Raw genomic sequence first — 17,880 nt, 5'->3', positions numbered from 1 at the left:
GAGACGCTAACATGGGACTTGACTTGTCACCACATTGATGTACATGTTGTACAATATTTATTCAGCAATAAGTCTGTGTAATATCTCCTACAGTACATGTATATATGTCTACATTGTACATACACCTGATCAATAGAAAATACTGTGCACTTTGAGCAATTAAAGCTAAATTGTACTTCTTTTCAATTTTTTCAGTTACGAGGGGCCAGGTAATTGTTTCAATACAGACCCTCCTGATAAGTTTGGCACAGGGAGAGCCTTATTCCATTTCATATAAAAGTGCATTATTGGTAGACTAACTGTGTCTGTAACAGTAGGTACAACCATACATAACAGTGTCCTACATATATTGATCTTTTTATTCCGTCCCCAATGCTAAGTTTTTTTATGTGAAAAAATTCTCATGGCTAATGTTCATCTGAGTTGTTTAACCATTGTCAGCTGCAGAAGAATAGTTCTGTGGTTACTAATGGTGGTTGTCAATGTAAGAGCTGACTAAACAGTACACCTCCAACAGGACACAATAAACACAAAAAAAAAATTGATACTTACACCATACAATGTTTATTGTGAAATACATATGTTTATCTCAAGACTATGCATGATGCACTTGAACAAAAATTGACAAATGATAGAGAACAAGGTCTTTTAAATCCTAACGTATGCACAATACAAGCCTTGTACAAGGTATTTACTGAAAAACCCTTAAATGTACAGAAGTTGAGAGTATGCAGTGCCTTACTAGCCTTGGTTGTTGGGAACTTTCCTTTAGTTGAGTGGTTGGGCGTTAAATCTGCCTAGAGACAGAAGGGTCACTAGTTCAAACCCCAGTGAGGGCAGTGTTTTTCATCACTCCTTTTATAAATAAATAAAGCAAGCTGATGATGAACTAGGAGTAATTATATGATTCATAATGACTAACGCTAGAAAGTGGTATGGCGAGGCAGATTTAAGGGATCCAGTGATTATTGTGATTCTGATAGACAATTCCTGGGTTCATACTTTTCCTTCGTAAGTCACATAAATTTTGAGAACCCAGCAATCTCTAATCATATAATGCTGCTCATGAAAAGTTTGTTAATATTAATAGCTTGGACTCCTCCAGACAACCCCTTCAAACATTTTTAAGGAAGTACTGACAGGTACACAAATCAGGAAAGATCCTGTATTATTATGTATCAGACTCTAAATCGAGTATTACAACGATAATGTGTTTTTGTTTATTCCTTTATATTTACTGGTACATTTCCTTAATTGGTCCAACAAAGCATGAGATAATATTTTGTGCTGAAATAAAAACATACAGATGGAAAACTTGCTTGCTAGACCTTAGAGGGCACCTGCATCTCTGATACAGGGTCCTACTTATATTGTAGTGTTTATTAATTATACTAATAAACTTTGAATTGCATGTCTAATCACAAGTTTCATCAAATTTCCTATTTTGTTGGCAGAAATTTTACCTGTATACACCTACATGAGACACCTACATAAGAACATGTCTGATTATGAACATCAAATCAAATGTCATCTACATTGTATGTGATCCTGCCTCGTAAAAAATTCATTGATGATGTTAGTACTTACTAACTATAATGAATAAAACTTCAACCTAATGTAATGCATATTACAGTCAAATACATTATGTATAGAAACACATACAAAACTCTAACCGCACTTGATTGATACAGAACCACACCCACCCACTACAACAAACCTACACCAATGCACTTCATGGGTATACATCACATTATTACTCAGACATACATCCACCCAGCAATACAAATGAACATACCTGTACCATAACCACCTACAAGCTTTTCCTTCCCTTGTATACACAATGGATGTCTATTACAGCCATCAGAACTGCTCAGGTGTCAATACACGTGAAAATGATTTACTTTTACAAAGTGGAAAACATGCATCAGTGCATACAATTTTTTTGTATTATCAAATCATTATAATTCACACACACTGCAGCTTAAATATATGAAATGTTGTTTTATTTGTAAATTTTAAATCCAGCTGTTTGATTATATATATTCCAACTGATTGAGGACAATCTAATTAAGTTATATCCATTAATTGTGTCATTTTAATAAAACTATCATGATAAAATTACGTGAAATGTAATAGAAAACTTCAAAAGAAAGGTCTGGTACATGTCTTATTTCTTAATTTTGATTTTCTCAAATATTGTACACCTTAACAGTTGAGACACCTTATATGCTATATATATATATATCACTACAGGAATTAGGAAGGCAGCCATTTATGAAGAGAAAACTATTGGTTGCACGTGATTGGGAGATCACTTCTAACCCTGATCACTACTTTCTACCTACTTAGCTTTGTATTTACATGACGGATTAAGTGTTTAAATTCAATGGTATCTGGGTCGTCACAAACAACACAGAAAAAGATTAACCGGCCTTTATTCAGAATTCAGGTATTAAGCAATATGTCTCACCTAACTGCTTTGTACCAAAAATAATGGTCGATTTGAACACATTCAACGTGGCTCAATGCAACTCAAATCATTCTAAATCTAAATTGTAACTGAAGAAATATAGAAAAAATAAAACCTTAAATAAAGCAATATTGATCACATAGAGTTACATATCATCATGAATGAATTAATTTTTTAAAATAATATCATGTATACAAAATTACATGGGAATGTAGAATCTAATATAAAGATCCCTCAGCTTAGTTTATTTTATATGCAATATTCAGATCATAGTTCTTATAGATTTAAAACATAGTGTATAATGTATAATAGCACAGACTTTCATACAGCAGATATTATGTCTGAAAAGTAATGTGTACGGTGTGACATTAACCCCTGTGTGGTTTTGAATCTCCTTTGTTTCCCCAAAATGATCAATTCTGGCCATCTTTGAAAACTAGATGTAGTACATTTATCAATCATCTTATTTCTTTTTAGAATTATATGTTTTCCAGTTAAACTATTACAATGTTTGAAAGGTGATTTTTCTAATTGAACAATAGAACAACAACGAAAGATATTGAAACAACAATTCCTCGTTAAAACTTTTATCTGTTTCAATTCTGAAAAAGTTACACCTACATAAATGGTTCATATCAGTTTATCATACATCATTTTGAAAAAATTCCTGCTGTTCCAGCCACGATGTATCACAGGCTTAGCGATACATTATGTATTTAAGTCTGTGATAATTTCTAATTTTTATGGCGGAGACCAAAAATATCCATAAAATTTACACAAAGCCAGCAGTATCGACATGTTCCTGACATAATATACTTTAATTTACAAGTCGATACTAACAATTCCGTAAATGAAGGATGAGTTGTTGAAATTATAAGGATATTATCGAAACCGGATAAAATTTACCGGGGGCTGACATTTCGTAGTCACACTACAATGTTTGTTAAAATACTTGACAGTTCACTTTTCAGCATGAAAAAAAAATCTTCGTAAATATTTCGCATATTAAGCGTTAAGGGAAACATTCAGCATTCATGGCATTGCAATCAGTAAACACACTTGACCAGATATAGCCAAGGGTGTCAAAAATGACCGATAGGACATGGCAAGTTGATCGATAGCCACACTGTGCCTACCGAGTACTGTCACGGAATGCGATTTCAGGTTAGGTTTGACAACCCTTCATTTGCCAAGATTTACGCATGACTTTAAATATTATGGCAATGCTGTACTTAAAATGTCTACAGCTACAGTTCAGAATGTGTGTGCGTTTTTCTTACCTTCGCTATATTGAAAATTGTACCGAGTCAGAGGCAACGCCCGAAACCTTTCCAACCAGTTGATGATGTTTTTGTAGTAAGTAATGTTAACGGTTTACGAGGCCTCAAACTGTAAGTGGTTGGTACAGGAACGATAACGTTAATATCCATCAGGTTCGAAAGTGTCGGATTATTGGCTGTTCCGTTAACCTCCCTCACTCTCTAGTTAACTGTCAGTTTAAATGAAATTGCGTTCTTCCACCGGCACACTAATACCCTAATATAGTTTACATGAAAATCGAGAAAGGAAGGAAAGAAGATTGTATGCTACATTTACATATAAAATTATTAAGGATAAGATTTAATGAAACACCTACAACATAACGCTGTTACAAACTTCTATGCATGTTGAATATTCATTAGCGCTAAAAAACCGATATATTATCATTCTTCCTGTGAATTTCATCATGTTTTACATGCTTTTGAGTTCGGGACCAATTTATTGTCTTTTGAAGCACGTGCTTAGAACAGATTCTGTTCTAAATCCGTGTTTCAGATCTTTTTCTGTGTTTTTTTTTTTTTTTTTTTAAATGTTTCTTTTTTAAGTATACTGCTTCCCGTGACATACTGATTTCGATATGCGTTCATTGAATATGAATGCTAAATGATGTTACATGTAACAGAGATCATTATTTAAATGTATATATATGAATTTAGATTTCTAATGTTGGTTGTACCAGACACGTGTCAAAATCGATCATGTCATATTAGTGTGGGTACTAACATAATCAGACTCGGTAAGTAAGTTGTTACGAAGTGATCTGATCTCTACATATCAATGGGGCGTGGCTTATAACAGTATCAGCTGTGTACCTATAATGTTTTCATGACTATCGTCAACCTGAACATGTACATAGGCTAGTCACCGAGAATCGTAATGGTTATGTTTTATAGTATTCGATGTACCCTCGTGTTATCAAAGTTTTGAAGAAAAAAATCTAGTGCCAAGATTCCAGTGAAACTATGAAACAATACTGGTAAACCTAACTTGAGTTTAAGCTCCGGAATTTATTTATTTGTCAAGTACATATAGTTTAAAAGGTGATTCCCAATGGATGGTTAAGGACAAGGGAGATAACTTATCTTTACCTAATGAACTGGGTGTGAGATGAGGCAAAGAACCTGGTAAGAATGTGCTTTTTCCAATGATTCCTTTGATATCGGCCATACCGACTTTACCAGCACAAGATTAACCTTACAGATGATATGTCATTCAAACAGCCTTATCGCAAAATAGAAACGGTTATGTATGAGAAAGTCCGACAACATATCAAGAAAATGCTGGGATCATACGAGAATCATTTATAGCAATTACTCTTCAAATGCTGTCTTGGTAAGGGAGAATGATGGGTCCCTAAGGTTTTGCACAGATTACCGTATGGTTAATTCCTGGACTCAAAAGGATACTTATATGACCCTCCCTTAGATTTGATGATACACCTTAAGCGGTGGGGACCTCTTTTACTAAACCGGACCTCAGAGCAGAGTAACAGTAGGTGAAAGTGGTCGAATCTGACAAAGAGAAAACTGGCGGCATCCAAGATTTTATACGAGACGGTTCGTTTGGGATATGACTTAACTTTCTGTACCCCGATCACGACCATGGAGGCGTCCGAAAGAGGAGAATCAGTGGAATATGAAATTGTCAAAACTGCGGGACACACACACACACACACTTCCCCGCCTCGCGTCTTACGCCGCTGGAATGAATCAGACAGTGAAAACAGAGGAATCTCCGAAAATTTCTAACGTGACCACAACAACTGGTATTTGTAAAATTGATTCAATAAAATTATCTGTGTATTTTATCTTTAGTAAAAAGAAGAAATTTACCCCTTATTAAAAAGTTCAAATAATGTTTTTTTTTCTTTTTTTGGCGGGGGAGGTTGTGGGGAGGAAGGGTGCAAAAAGATATGTGGAAGGTAGGGACCACCCAACCAACAATGACAATTATCATGTTGTTTTATTTTTTACTTCGGGCGGATGTCGATGAGTAGTTTATGGTAGGTACCATCGTATCTTATCAATACCTCTCCTGATAGGTTGTGCGACTGGTATTCGTCTAAATGGTATATGTCTATTTGCAAAGTTGTATTAAGAGAATGGCTACAAAGGAAGTTGTAGTACATGAACAATGTATCTAGGTTTACTTATTTCAGTGACAAACTGCTACATATATTCGTCTAAGTTCTGAAGGGGCTTACTGCAGGATAAATGTAACAAATGCGAGTTTATTTGATAAATTAAGCTTTGCATTCAGTTTGCTCTTTTCATAGAAATGTGGATGGAGTTTTCTATACTATCTTCTTAGCATTACTAATAGGGTTCGTATCTAACCTTATACATAAATTACTGCTGTTTGTAAAATATTGGCGAGACATGATTTTACTCTATTCATCCTATTCTTAATAGTGTGAGTATATACAATCATTCTTATATTGCAATAATTTCGATTTTATTTTTAATGGCATATACAAGTACGATATTCATTTTTCAAACACAGTATATTCGATTTTAGAGTCTTAGCCAAAGAGGGTCACTTCAAAGTTATATCAGATGTAGATTTACACGGAGCCTGAAATCAAAATCTTGTGTCAGTGATACTGAGTAGTCCATTTATCTACAATAATATATATATGTGGATAAGACTTGCATACAGTATATTGCGACATTACATTAATTTTAGTCGAATGCTTGTATATATTTCAATGAATAAGATAATTTATTGTATGGGTTGTATGTACATGTGTTATACAGGTCTCTTTGATCAGCTATACGTCATGTTCTTAAGACGAGACATTTTATAATGTTAATACAATAAAGTTTACAACTCATTTCTGTCGAAAGTTACAAAATATATTTTGTTGTTAGGTCATTCCTCTCCACTTTTTTGAGAACAGACGTCTTGAATAGTTTCAATAGAGGACAACAATTGTAGGTAATTGTTGTCAGTGACCTTGTCGTTACAGCTAGCCTCACCACTAAGCTACCAGAAGGTCCTAAAACACCAATTTCATGCATGTTGCTGATACTTACAAAAATCAATAATCAATAACTAAAGTTTGAAGGTCTCCTTTTGAGGCTAAGATACGCCCACCGTCCTTCCTTTGGTGTATTTCTTATACATGTTTTACAGAATCGCCCGTGTGGCTGTAGACTCATTTGCATACAAGGTGCTTGTTCACTTAAACTATAATGCACCTAATAAAAACAACCTATCGAGAGGTATTCATGTTTAAAGTAACAAACTATAGAGCAACAGTTTTGCGAAATATTTCAAATGTGGTGAGATTTTGAAGCTATTGGGTTTTGGTATACGGATCTGTTTTACATACGTTTGATATACGTTTCCTATCCCGTGATACACAATTATATCGGCTAGAAATAATTAAATCAAATGAAGTTAAAAGGAGGTGAAGAGCGAAATTTAATACCACAATTTACAAAATGTAATACCCGATATTAGTTCACTGTCTGATTTCGCTGGTATTCTTAAATTATTGTCTAACGAAATGAACAGATTTGAAACACCGCGTTAAACATTTCCCAAAATGTACGTATATAGAATACAAAAGCAAAGGTTATACACGTCTTCAAACCGAAGCCAAGTGTGATTTTCGTGGCAGGCATGCGTTATCACGAGAAACAAAGCTCCCGAAAATAGTGTTCACCTTTTCCTTGGTATGAATGTGGCCGTGGTATGTCAGTTATGGTATGCTGAGGTGTTGAGGGCTTTCTTTTCACTCTTGTGAACCCTTGAGAATGCATGTTGTCCTTGTCTTTATTTCATGGAATTTATCAATGAATTTCCCTGATTTTCTGTGCATGAAGCTAAACTATATGAGATATGCGATTCCAACAGGGTTGTGTTCAAATACATTTAATCAACGTTTAATTAAGTGCTGTAAATTGAATTCTGTCGATATGCTGTATGATCTAGAGTCCGTCAGTGTGAATGTCAGGGTTATGTCGGTCCAGCTGGTTGATGTAGACATATTCAATATAACCCCAAGAAATTGGCGATCATGACAGGTATTCGGTTTCAGTTAACACGCGTTGATTTTTCGGACAGTGGAAGAAAGTCGGGGTATAGACCAAAGTCCGAACGTAGCGTTATAACGGTTTTAAAACATCCATTTAATTTAAACCCATGTTACTGCAAGTAAATGTTTACGGAGAGAGAGAGTCACATTCAGTAAAACCGTTTGCTTTGGCTTATATTATTAACTTTGTTTTGCAAATAACATATCATCATCCCCGTTTAATATCGGATCTCCATATATGGGTAAACCTACCCTACATGGCAACACAATGACGCAATCCAATTACACATAGGAATATGATATGAGTAAAACGTCTGGGAGCACAAACATGGCGAAACGACATTTCTTCAGCACAAACACAGTCACTTGTCCCGATGATGATTAAGTCATCCTTCCATTATTTCATTTTTGATGAAGAAACAAAGTATGGAACAAAAGTAATTGTTTGATAAAAACTGCATTGATCTTTTGTAATAAGATTTTGTATAAACATCTCTCTTAATAGCAGTGATAAGGTGTGCTAGACAAATTTATTGGTGAGACAATGATTACATAGCCATCTTAAATACAACAGTTGATACTTCTGTATCAATTCTATAAAAGTAAACAATTGTCTGTCTTCTTATATAGGTTAATGTTACAGTTCTACTGTGTCAGTGATCAATTCAATACAGCGAGGAAATGACAGCATGTTTCTTAAAATCATCGGTACGGATATTTGATACTTGTAAATAATAATAGTTCATTGTGTAGCGGTGATATATGTAAACACTTTAGCAGTGAAATTTTATAAATGAAGAAAAAAAAATCATATATCACCCTTGCATTTAGTTATATGTTTTTTCTCAATAAAAATCAGTCACTTTTTACAACTCTGACTCGAGTTTCCCTGACCCAGTTCGAAACGTTACTTTATCGGTCTTGAGAGTGTCAATTTTACTGTCGTCTGTTAAAGGCGGTTGATCACAGTCTGCTGCGATCTCCGGTTCTCCCGGATCAGTTTTGATGATTACAGGTGAACTGGTTTCCATTTCGTCAGTTTTGACTGTTTGTGGGTCTCCAGCTGTAACTGGCCTGGAATCTGGTCCAAGAGTAAGGTTATCTAATTGAGAATCATTTCCGAAATTATTGGACACAAACCGACTCTGACCTTTCATCTTATCACTATCTGTACGCGTCGACCGACCGTCCACATCTATAACCACACCGACCGCCACAGTCTGCTTGAGGTCGCGAATGACAATACGTCCAAGGGACGGATAATCAAAAAAACTTTCCACACATAATGGCTTCATTGGTACCATCTCGACCACGCCCACTTGACCCGGAAGTAAACAGGACGGTGATTGCTCTGCCATCTCTCCGGTGCGACGGTCGCATCGCTCCTTGATATCGACGAATTTACATGCTACATTGGCCGTGTGAACGTTTAGAAGGGGCGTGTAACCTTTCTTGATCTGTCCAGGATGATTCAACACCAGGATCTATAAACAAATGATCGAATTTTTTATCTGTTTATCAACAAAATATTGAAAATTCCGTAACATACTACTTAAGACGAGTTTTTTTTAATCGAGGACAGAAAACACATTTAATATACTGTCTGTTTCATTATTTCAGTAAAAATACACTCCTTTTCCTAAGTAATTTTGGTAACAAGAAACAGTTATCAATTTCAACCTTCATGTGTGGATACTCTGATATATTTTATTTGCGTATTTCCTGATCTCCCTTTGTGAAATCTTTTTTATTTACCTGAGCTGCGAACTATCCGTCTTTAATGCATGATGTGACCTAACTGATGTATGCTGTGGATGGCTCCTGTAATTTACCTGGACTTTCCTGTGTAGATACTGTGACATACTTACATGTATGTGACTGAATTGTGACTTTCCAACCTTCCGCTGTGGACCCTGTGACATACATATGTGTACGCACCTGGACTGTGTACGTTTTTACCTTCCTTTGTGATTTCTTCGACTTAAAGTTGGCTATGAACTTTCGGCCGAATAGGACAGAACAGAACGGACGGGACAGGACAGGTTTTTATTTGACTCTCAGGTCAATGATAACCTACCTTATGGATGACTTACCTTAACGATCTTCCAGTGTGGTTTCTCTTACTTACCTGAGCTGTGAACTTTCCGACCTGCCTTGGTGGATCTTCCTCCGGATCTCCACAAACGTCGCCTTTTTTTATATCCTTCAGTCCGAGGTTTTCTATCTGGATCCCTACGTTGTCTCCCGCGTGGACTTCCGTCATCACCTCTCGGAACACCTGTACAGCTCTTACCTGTGCCACGGAAATGTTCACCGTATAATAATGATATTATGTCAGAACCCAAATCAATTTTAGACAGTTGAAATAGAAGTTACACCAGCTTATTTGAACGCCAAGACTTTTTTCTTCCAGATGGAGGCGCAAGGTATTTTGGAAACAAGCCGGGGTAAACTGTGAAAACTAGTGTGGTTTTACCGTAGACTTTTCGTGTCTGATCAAGGAATCGGTCCCAGGTTGCGGGACTGAAAGGCTAGTGGTTTACTACTACCCAAAGTTGTCTGGGTGAAAGGCGAGTGGTTTACTACTACAGCCTGATCAGGGAATCGGACCCAAAGTTGTATGGGTGAAAGGCGAGTGGTTTATCACTACAGCCTGATAAAGGAATCGGGCATAGGTTGCTTGGGTGAAAGGCGAGTTTCGGGTTCGAATCCTAGCTGAGCAGTATATTGCGGCAAGTATTTGCCATGGCTACATAATCCCTCTCGTCATCGAGTTTCCAGGGGTTAAAGAGAAGCTTGTGTAGTAAAGCTAAATGTTATTCCCGAGTCCCTACATAGGCGCAAATGGAACATAAGTCATGTCTATTTAAATGACTCTGCTAGGATTGGAACCCGGGGCCCCTGCCTTACTAGTCTGAAACTCGACCGATCAAGTTAAAAAGAAGTTCTCTTTATCTCAGTGGTATGTTGCGGCTAGTAAATCACCAGTGTTAAATATGCACATGTTGTAATTGTACTGTACATGAAAAACGTTAGATTCACTCACCTTGGCCTTGACGCCATTCGGGGCGAACGTGACGGCCATGTTTGGTCTTAGACATCCAGAGTGTATTCTACCAGCTGTCACAATACCAATATCTAGGAAAATATCAACATATGAAATATACACTTATGTATCTACTTTATGAAAAGCATGGAAAACAGGTAAGCACATAAACACAAAATACATGTAATATTTGATTCCGACAGAATAGTTTCTAGTGAGTTAAATGTAACGGTATCACACTACATTGACCAAACGAAATATGTTATAGTTTATCTAGATTGCATTATCTTGAATTGTTTGTTATTAATAAATCTTTACCGTGTTTCCTGATATATGTTGTACATTGAGTTTATCGAAGACCCTGAGGTGTATGTGTTGAGTACCTACTCCCTAGTTTGTACATTGAGTTTATCGGAGACCCTGAGGTGTATGTGTTGAGTACCTACCCCCTAGTTTGTACACGGAGTTTATCGGAGACCCTGAGGTGTATGTGTTGAGTACCTACCCCCTAGTTTATACACGGAGTATATCGGAGACCCTGAGGTGTATGTGTTGAGTACCTACCCCCTAGTTTGTACACGGAGTTTATCGGAGACCCTGAGGTGTATGTGTTGAGTACCTACTCCCTAGTTTATACACGGAGTTTATCGGAGACCCTGAGGTGTATGTGTTGAGTACCTACCCCCTAGTTTATACACGGAGTATATCGGAGACCCTGAGGTGTATGTGTTGAGTACCTACCCCCTAGTTTGTACACGGAGTGTATTGGAACCCTAAGGGGTCGGTGTTGCATCCGGACTGGAGTGTCGACCTGGTCCATCGCTTCAAGCAGGGTGTGGCCCCCAGCCCCACCGGAACCTCTTTTCACGCGCCACATATGGAACCATGGCATGTTTGGAGATTTCGTCACCAAATTGTCGCCGTCGAAGGCTGATATTGGTAAGAAGGCAATGGCATCCGGGTCAAAGCCGATCCTTTTGATCATCGGAGTCAGCACTTTGATGATGTTGTTGTATCTCGTCTAAAGATAACAGATGAAAGTGGTCAAGTTATCAGTAATTACCAACTACTTTATATGGTACGGTTACAATATATTTGTACTTACTCAGACTTACTTATCCTGTAGATTTAATCAATATAGACCAGGAATGATCTTTAAATCTGTCCACAATATGAAGTTGTCTTTTTAAATTTCTTTATGTTTCAAAACATACAATGCATACCCTAACAAAGACAACGCGTGGACATCGCTGCATGTTGTTGTGGTCTATCTTAACCAAGTAGACACTTGCCCCGCTGACAAAATCTGTGGAATGATGGGGGATGCTCTATTTAGGCAGTGAGGATGGAGTCGGGCTATACCTCTCAGGGCAAGATTAACTTCAAATTAATTTCTGCATAACCAGTAATGTGCCATAATTGCAAAAAGAATCAGCACTTTTATACTTATTAAAAACTGAATGTACAAACATAGTTTCTGGGTGTTGTCTGGTAGGGCTTCCGTACCCTTTTGTAAAGTTAATCTTACCACTCTACATTCCCACAACGTAATTTTCCCCAGGGTCAACAGGAATTTGTCAGTATGTACATTTGAGATATCAACAGAACAAATGACATCCCCTGCCATTCTCTTTGATCAGTTGAATAAGATCATTCACTCTGGGACATGTTAGAACTACATGTATATGTTTATGGAGTTAAGTAACCTTTGTGAGACTTGGCGGACTTACCTAATAGTAGACTGAAGTTAATAATATTCTTCCTGGTTTCTTTTAGGTACAGAATTGAGAGATAATCTTATATGTATACAGAGAGAGGATAACCTCGAAAGGGTCTATAACGACCCCACCTTCAGCTCCCGTTCCAAATATGTATGTACTCATCATTTTGCTCAGGATAATCAATGACTGTAGCCGATTACTTACCGGGGTGTTGATATCTGAAACCTCAAAGCGAAAACAAATCAAATCGCAAATGTTCCGGTCTTTGTGGTTGGTTAACACAGCTCGGAAAAACCGACGCTGAATGCCGATTTAACGGACAGCCGTCTCCTTTCAAAATTATACTTATATTACCCCGACTCCAGGATTTTACGGTGTTGTTCTATCACATTTTTCCGGATTTTAGTGCGAGAAACTCGAATTTCTTACCCTCACGTTTGACGTCATATACCCTATATCATTATAAAGATAGGGTAGAAACTATTCAACCAGACAGTACTGGAGCCTATTTACAAAAGTTTTCCTTGTCCTAAATTTAGACAAAGATTTTCCACACTCTGGGTCAAGTCAGATATGACTGAGGCATCCCTGGGAGGATTTTCCACACCCTGGGTCAAGTCAGATATTATTGAGGCATTCTTGGGAGGATTTTCCACACCCTGGGTCAAGTCAGATATGATTTAGGCATTCCTGGGAGGATTTTCCACACCCTGGGTCAAGTCAGATATTATTGAGGCATTCTTGGGAGGATTTTCCACACCCTGGGTCAAGTCAGATATGATTGAGGCATTCCTGGGAGGATTTTCCACACTCTGGGTCATTATTGAGGCATTCCTGGGAGGATTTTCCACACCCTGGGCCAAGTCAGATATGATTGAGGCATTCTTGGGAGGATTCCTGGTGAGCTCTCTCGACTTTGCCTTTCCTTCAACATGTAGCGCAAATTTGAGCATCACCTTTCCCTGGTGATCCCCCTTTCCGTACCTTCCATTTCTTTTATATACAGTTCAGAACCAACTGTAGGCTCTCTCGACTTTGCCTTTACCTTCAACATGTAGCGCAAATTTGAGCACACCTTTCAACACTAGCTGATCCCCTTTCCGTATTTCCATTTCTTTTATATACAGCCAAGAACCAACTGTAGGCTAAATTAACAAATACTTTGTCATGCCTCCTCTTTCAACTCCAGTTTACTTCTTACTTGCTATATTTTCTAGTTCGCCTACTACGAACAATTTGAAGGACAACATGTTAAAGGGTATGTTGTCATTGATATATTCAAAATGTCAAAATTGATGAGGATACTTTTGAGGAAGGGCAACAGAATCATACAATTCCGTTTTAATTCCCGAACGTTTGGATAAAGACTTTAGCGCTACAGAAAATGCATTACTCGCTTTGTGTATATCGGAACTGTCATCCGAACTAGACGACAACATCCACTCCCGATATAAGTTTCCTCATTTGACTCTGTCACCGCACGTGTCGAACTCAAGCTACTGACGGAAGTTGAGTGGGGGTTCCCCATCGGCGCGTTCGTTTCAACACTAATCTCATTGTTCAGTTATTCTGTCCGTGAATCTATTACCACTGCTGACCACGCCACTCCCTCAAATAGAGCTTTATTATCTACCTTATTTCCACGACTAGGTCTTGCCATTTCAACGTTAATGTCACCTATGGACATTCGGAATCGAACACACTGTCGCAAAAGCTGACCAGAGTGTCCGTTACAAATTGTAATTATAAAACAGTTTTTACGATGATGAATCACTGTCTTAGTGGAAGACATCAAAATTAAAGATCCTGTTACCGCAGAAAACTACATAACACAGAAGAAAAACTTAAAGGGGCGCTACCTCGAAATCACTCGATACAACTTATCGATTAGAACCATATGCAAATGAGAGAAGTGACCCCTTAAAGGACTGGTCGAACTCGGCCCTTTAGGCAGATTAGTGAAAAGAATTCACTCTCACGTGTCACACCATCGAATTATTTTCATAGGAATTAAGGAATGAATATTTTTCTACATATGGGACTGTGAAACAAACTATACAAATTAGCTCTGTAGGTTGTGATGGTCTATCCTAGCAAACTTAGTTATCCCCCTTGCATATACTCTATCTAGGTGTGGACTGTTGTGAGCTATAAATCGTAACAGGACAGTTATCTCCCCTCCGTAGATCCTACGTAAGTGTAGACTGTTGTGGCCTACCTACCAAAACCAATTTTCTCCCCTGCTTAGACTCTATTTCACTGTTACTTTGGTGTGTCATGTTCTATCAAAGACAGTTATCTCCCTTGTATAGAATCTTACCTCGCTGTAGGGCGGTGATGTTGTTTCCATCTTGTTGATGACAATAATTAGTTGTTTTACACCGAAAGAATATGCGACTTGGAGGTGTTCCCTTGTCTGGCCCCGCCTCTTCACTCCCTGCTCGAACTCGCCCTTTTCTGCAGATATTACCAATATAGCCACGTCCGCCTAAAACGGAACCGTAAAGTAAACTCCTATTAAGAATAAGAAATTGGTTCGATATGAACATTTTTTTTTATCAAAGTATAAAGGAGAAAGAGACATAGTATTTGATAAAAGTGATGACAAACTTGATAGAGCACAGTGCCTTCTGCCATACAATAATTAAGCTAAGGCATAATCCTATGCAAAACTACACAGAAAAACAGTGATGTAATGCACACAGACCTGTGATGCCCCGGTGATCATGTTGTGTACATAGTCTCGATGTCCCGGGGAGTCTATGATGACGACATAGTTGTTTGGAGTCTCGAACCGCCTCAGTTTGCTGTCAATTGAAATTCCTCTCTGCCTCTCCCCCTTCAACTTGTCCATGACCCAGGCATACTTAAATGACGCCTTACCCGCCTGTAACCAAGGAATAGCATAATTAAATACAACAAGAGTACCGCAGGGCGGAACAATACACGTCCGTCCAAAACTATTTTTGTAATGAACCTTCATACGCAGTTTCAAATAAATAAATGAAAAATTACTCAAGTTATTGAGGGGAAATTAAGGGCGAAAAGTTTTGGTGATCGAACTTGACCGGGCTTTGATGGTAATCAACATTCATGTGAATTTTCAAATTAATCTACAAAAAAATATTCAAGTTATCGAACGCAAACCTATGTGCGGCCGCCCGCCCGCCCGCGTGAAAACATAATACAGCCCGTCTTTCGACGGGCGTATAAAAAGGCGAGCTTTAAAATTTAAAATTGAAACTAAAAGATAAACTCGGACGCCACGTATTTTTCAGAACCGAGACAATCATGGTGTTACTTAGTGATAACGGAAAACTATTTTGAGTTTTTATACGATACAATGTAAATATGACATTGGCATATATATGTGACGGTATACAAGGGCACTGATATGAAACAAAATACATGGCTATTACGATCAAAAAAGAAAAATTAACACAGAGTTAGTTCACACACCAGGTCAGCCTCTCGTGCTAATCTGTTCATCGTCTCTTTGTCGATACCATTACACAGGTAAACAAGATGACCAATCAAAGTAGACTTTCCAGAATCAACATGACCAATCACAACAAAGTTTACAAACGACTTTTCTATTCTGCTTCTGTTTGTTGGTCTGGTCGGTAACGTGAGAGTTTCCTCTGTCAGGAGCGCACGCGCTTTGTTTTCAGCTTCTCGTCTTGGTATCATAGTGTCCACTGTGGGCGTGGCTGGTTGTACATCGATCGATGTCGCTAGAAATAGAATGAAATATTTAGTTACAATTAACATCAGACTGATCCCCGTCTTTAGAATTTTAAATATTTTGATCATAATGGTTGATTTTATGTGTCAAACAAGGAGAACATTACCTAGCAGAAGTGTATGCAGCTAGACTATACTTTATTATCTAAACACATACTTATGTCAAATACATATACAGAGAACACTGATTAGTACCGGTAAAACGGGGGTTGTCCGAGTTAACATTGGATAATATTTCACTGTTAAAGGTATTGATGTGCTCACCATTCACTTAATAATCAGATGCTGATACTATATATAGCAGTTTTAGGGGCCTGCCATTATTAATGTTACAGGATGACAACTGTTTTCTTTTTTCACATAACTTTTGGCATCTTTTGAACTTTGGTCATTCTTCTGGTTAAGTTTTCTACTCAGATTTATGGTGGCTGACGATTCACTTAACAATTGTTTTAGCATGGTGCGAATTTACCTAGAGTTTTTTAAAGGGCCGAACACTCATTCCCAAGAGATCGAAAGTGGTGTTAATTATTCTAAATGTGAAAATAAATTACTTTGTTCCATTTCGAGGCACCATCCTTATAATAGATGATAATGCAATAGTTTACACAGTACTCATTAGGATTGTTTAGTAACGTCAGATTCAAAGGTTTACACAAAGTTTGGACCGAATAACACTCACTGTAATAATATATCGACTTTCTGCCATTTACAGTTGTACTATATACAAAATTACACTTAACGTGGCCAGCCATTAAGAAAATATTCATAAAAATGTATACCTGGAATTCCACTGTCCATTGCAATATTGGACTTCCGGCGAAGTATACTAGAAGGGATCCTGGTTGGGTCGAAGTCGTCTTTTTCTGGTATAGGTTCTGTAAGATCCGGCGTCGCTAGCAAATGAACCCCACCAAAAGTCACGCTTGGTGTCCGCTGTGTCTTTCCACTTGTGGCTCTGTTGTCAACTGTATTTGAGTCAGTTTCGTGGTCATTTTCCATCGTAAGTCCCAATGATCAGTCTGCAAATGGTTACCATATAATGTAACAGTATATATTTACATTGTTCGGTTTAAAATATTTTATATTGCACAAAAGACGAAGTCTTCGTTAAGCATTAGCGCTTTCAGTATTCGTCCATGAATACTGAAAGCGCTAAGGTGACTACTGAAAGCGCTAGGATGAATACTGAAACTGCTAAGGTGAATACTGAAAGCGCTTAGATGAATACTGAAAACACTAAGGTGAATACTGAAAGCGCTAAGATGAATACTGAAACCGCTAAGGTGACTACTGAAAGCGCTAAGATGAATACTGAAGCCGCTAGGATGAATACTGAAAGCGCTAAGATGAATACTGAAACCGCTAAGGTGAATACTGAAAGCGCTAAGATAAATACTGAAAACGCTAAGATGAATACTGAAAGCGCTAAGGTGAATACTGAAAGCGCTAAGGTGAATACTGAAAGCGCTAAGGTGAATACTGAAACTGCTAAGGTGAATACTGAAAGCGCTTAGATGAATACTGAAAGCACTAG

General features: G+C 37.7%; 1 protein-coding gene across 1 annotated transcript; it reads right to left on the bottom strand.

Moving 5' to 3' along the window:
- Positions 1–8,698: 8,698 nt before the first annotated feature.
- LOC132563334 (elongation factor 1-alpha, somatic form-like) lies at positions 8,699–17,345 on the bottom strand. Its single transcript, XM_060228096.1, has 8 exons — positions 17,126–17,345; positions 16,059–16,333; positions 15,307–15,486; positions 14,920–15,087; positions 11,620–11,899; positions 10,879–10,970; positions 9,961–10,125; positions 8,699–9,316 (listed from the first exon to the last, which is right to left on the bottom strand). The coding sequence occupies exons 1-8, from the start codon at positions 17,343–17,345 to the stop codon at positions 8,699–8,701; spliced, it is 1,998 nt and encodes a 665-aa protein (XP_060084079.1).
- Positions 17,346–17,880: the final 535 nt, after the last annotated feature.

Source organism: Ylistrum balloti, unplaced genomic scaffold, assembly GCF_031769215.1.
Source record: "Ylistrum balloti isolate Yb309-2 unplaced genomic scaffold, AGI_CSIRO_Ybal_v1 Utg371680, whole genome shotgun sequence".
In the NCBI taxonomy this organism is placed as follows: Eukaryota; Metazoa; Mollusca; class Bivalvia; order Pectinida; family Pectinidae; genus Ylistrum; species Ylistrum balloti.
Note: the sequence above shows the minus strand (reverse complement) of the source record. Positions and strands in the feature narration are given on the sequence as shown.

Coding starts and splice junctions, on each gene's coding strand:
- LOC132563334 (XM_060228096.1), bottom strand. CDS start 17,345: ATGGAAAATGACCACGAAACTGACTCAAATACAGTTGACAACAGAGCC. Junction 16,334..17,125: donor AATGGACAGTGGAATTCCAG/GTATACATTTTT, acceptor TTCTATTTCTAG/CGACATCGATCGATGTACAA. Junction 10,126..10,878: donor CGAATGGCGTCAAGGCCAAG/GTGAGTGAATCT, acceptor TCCGTGGCACAG/GTAAGAGCTGTACAGGTGTT.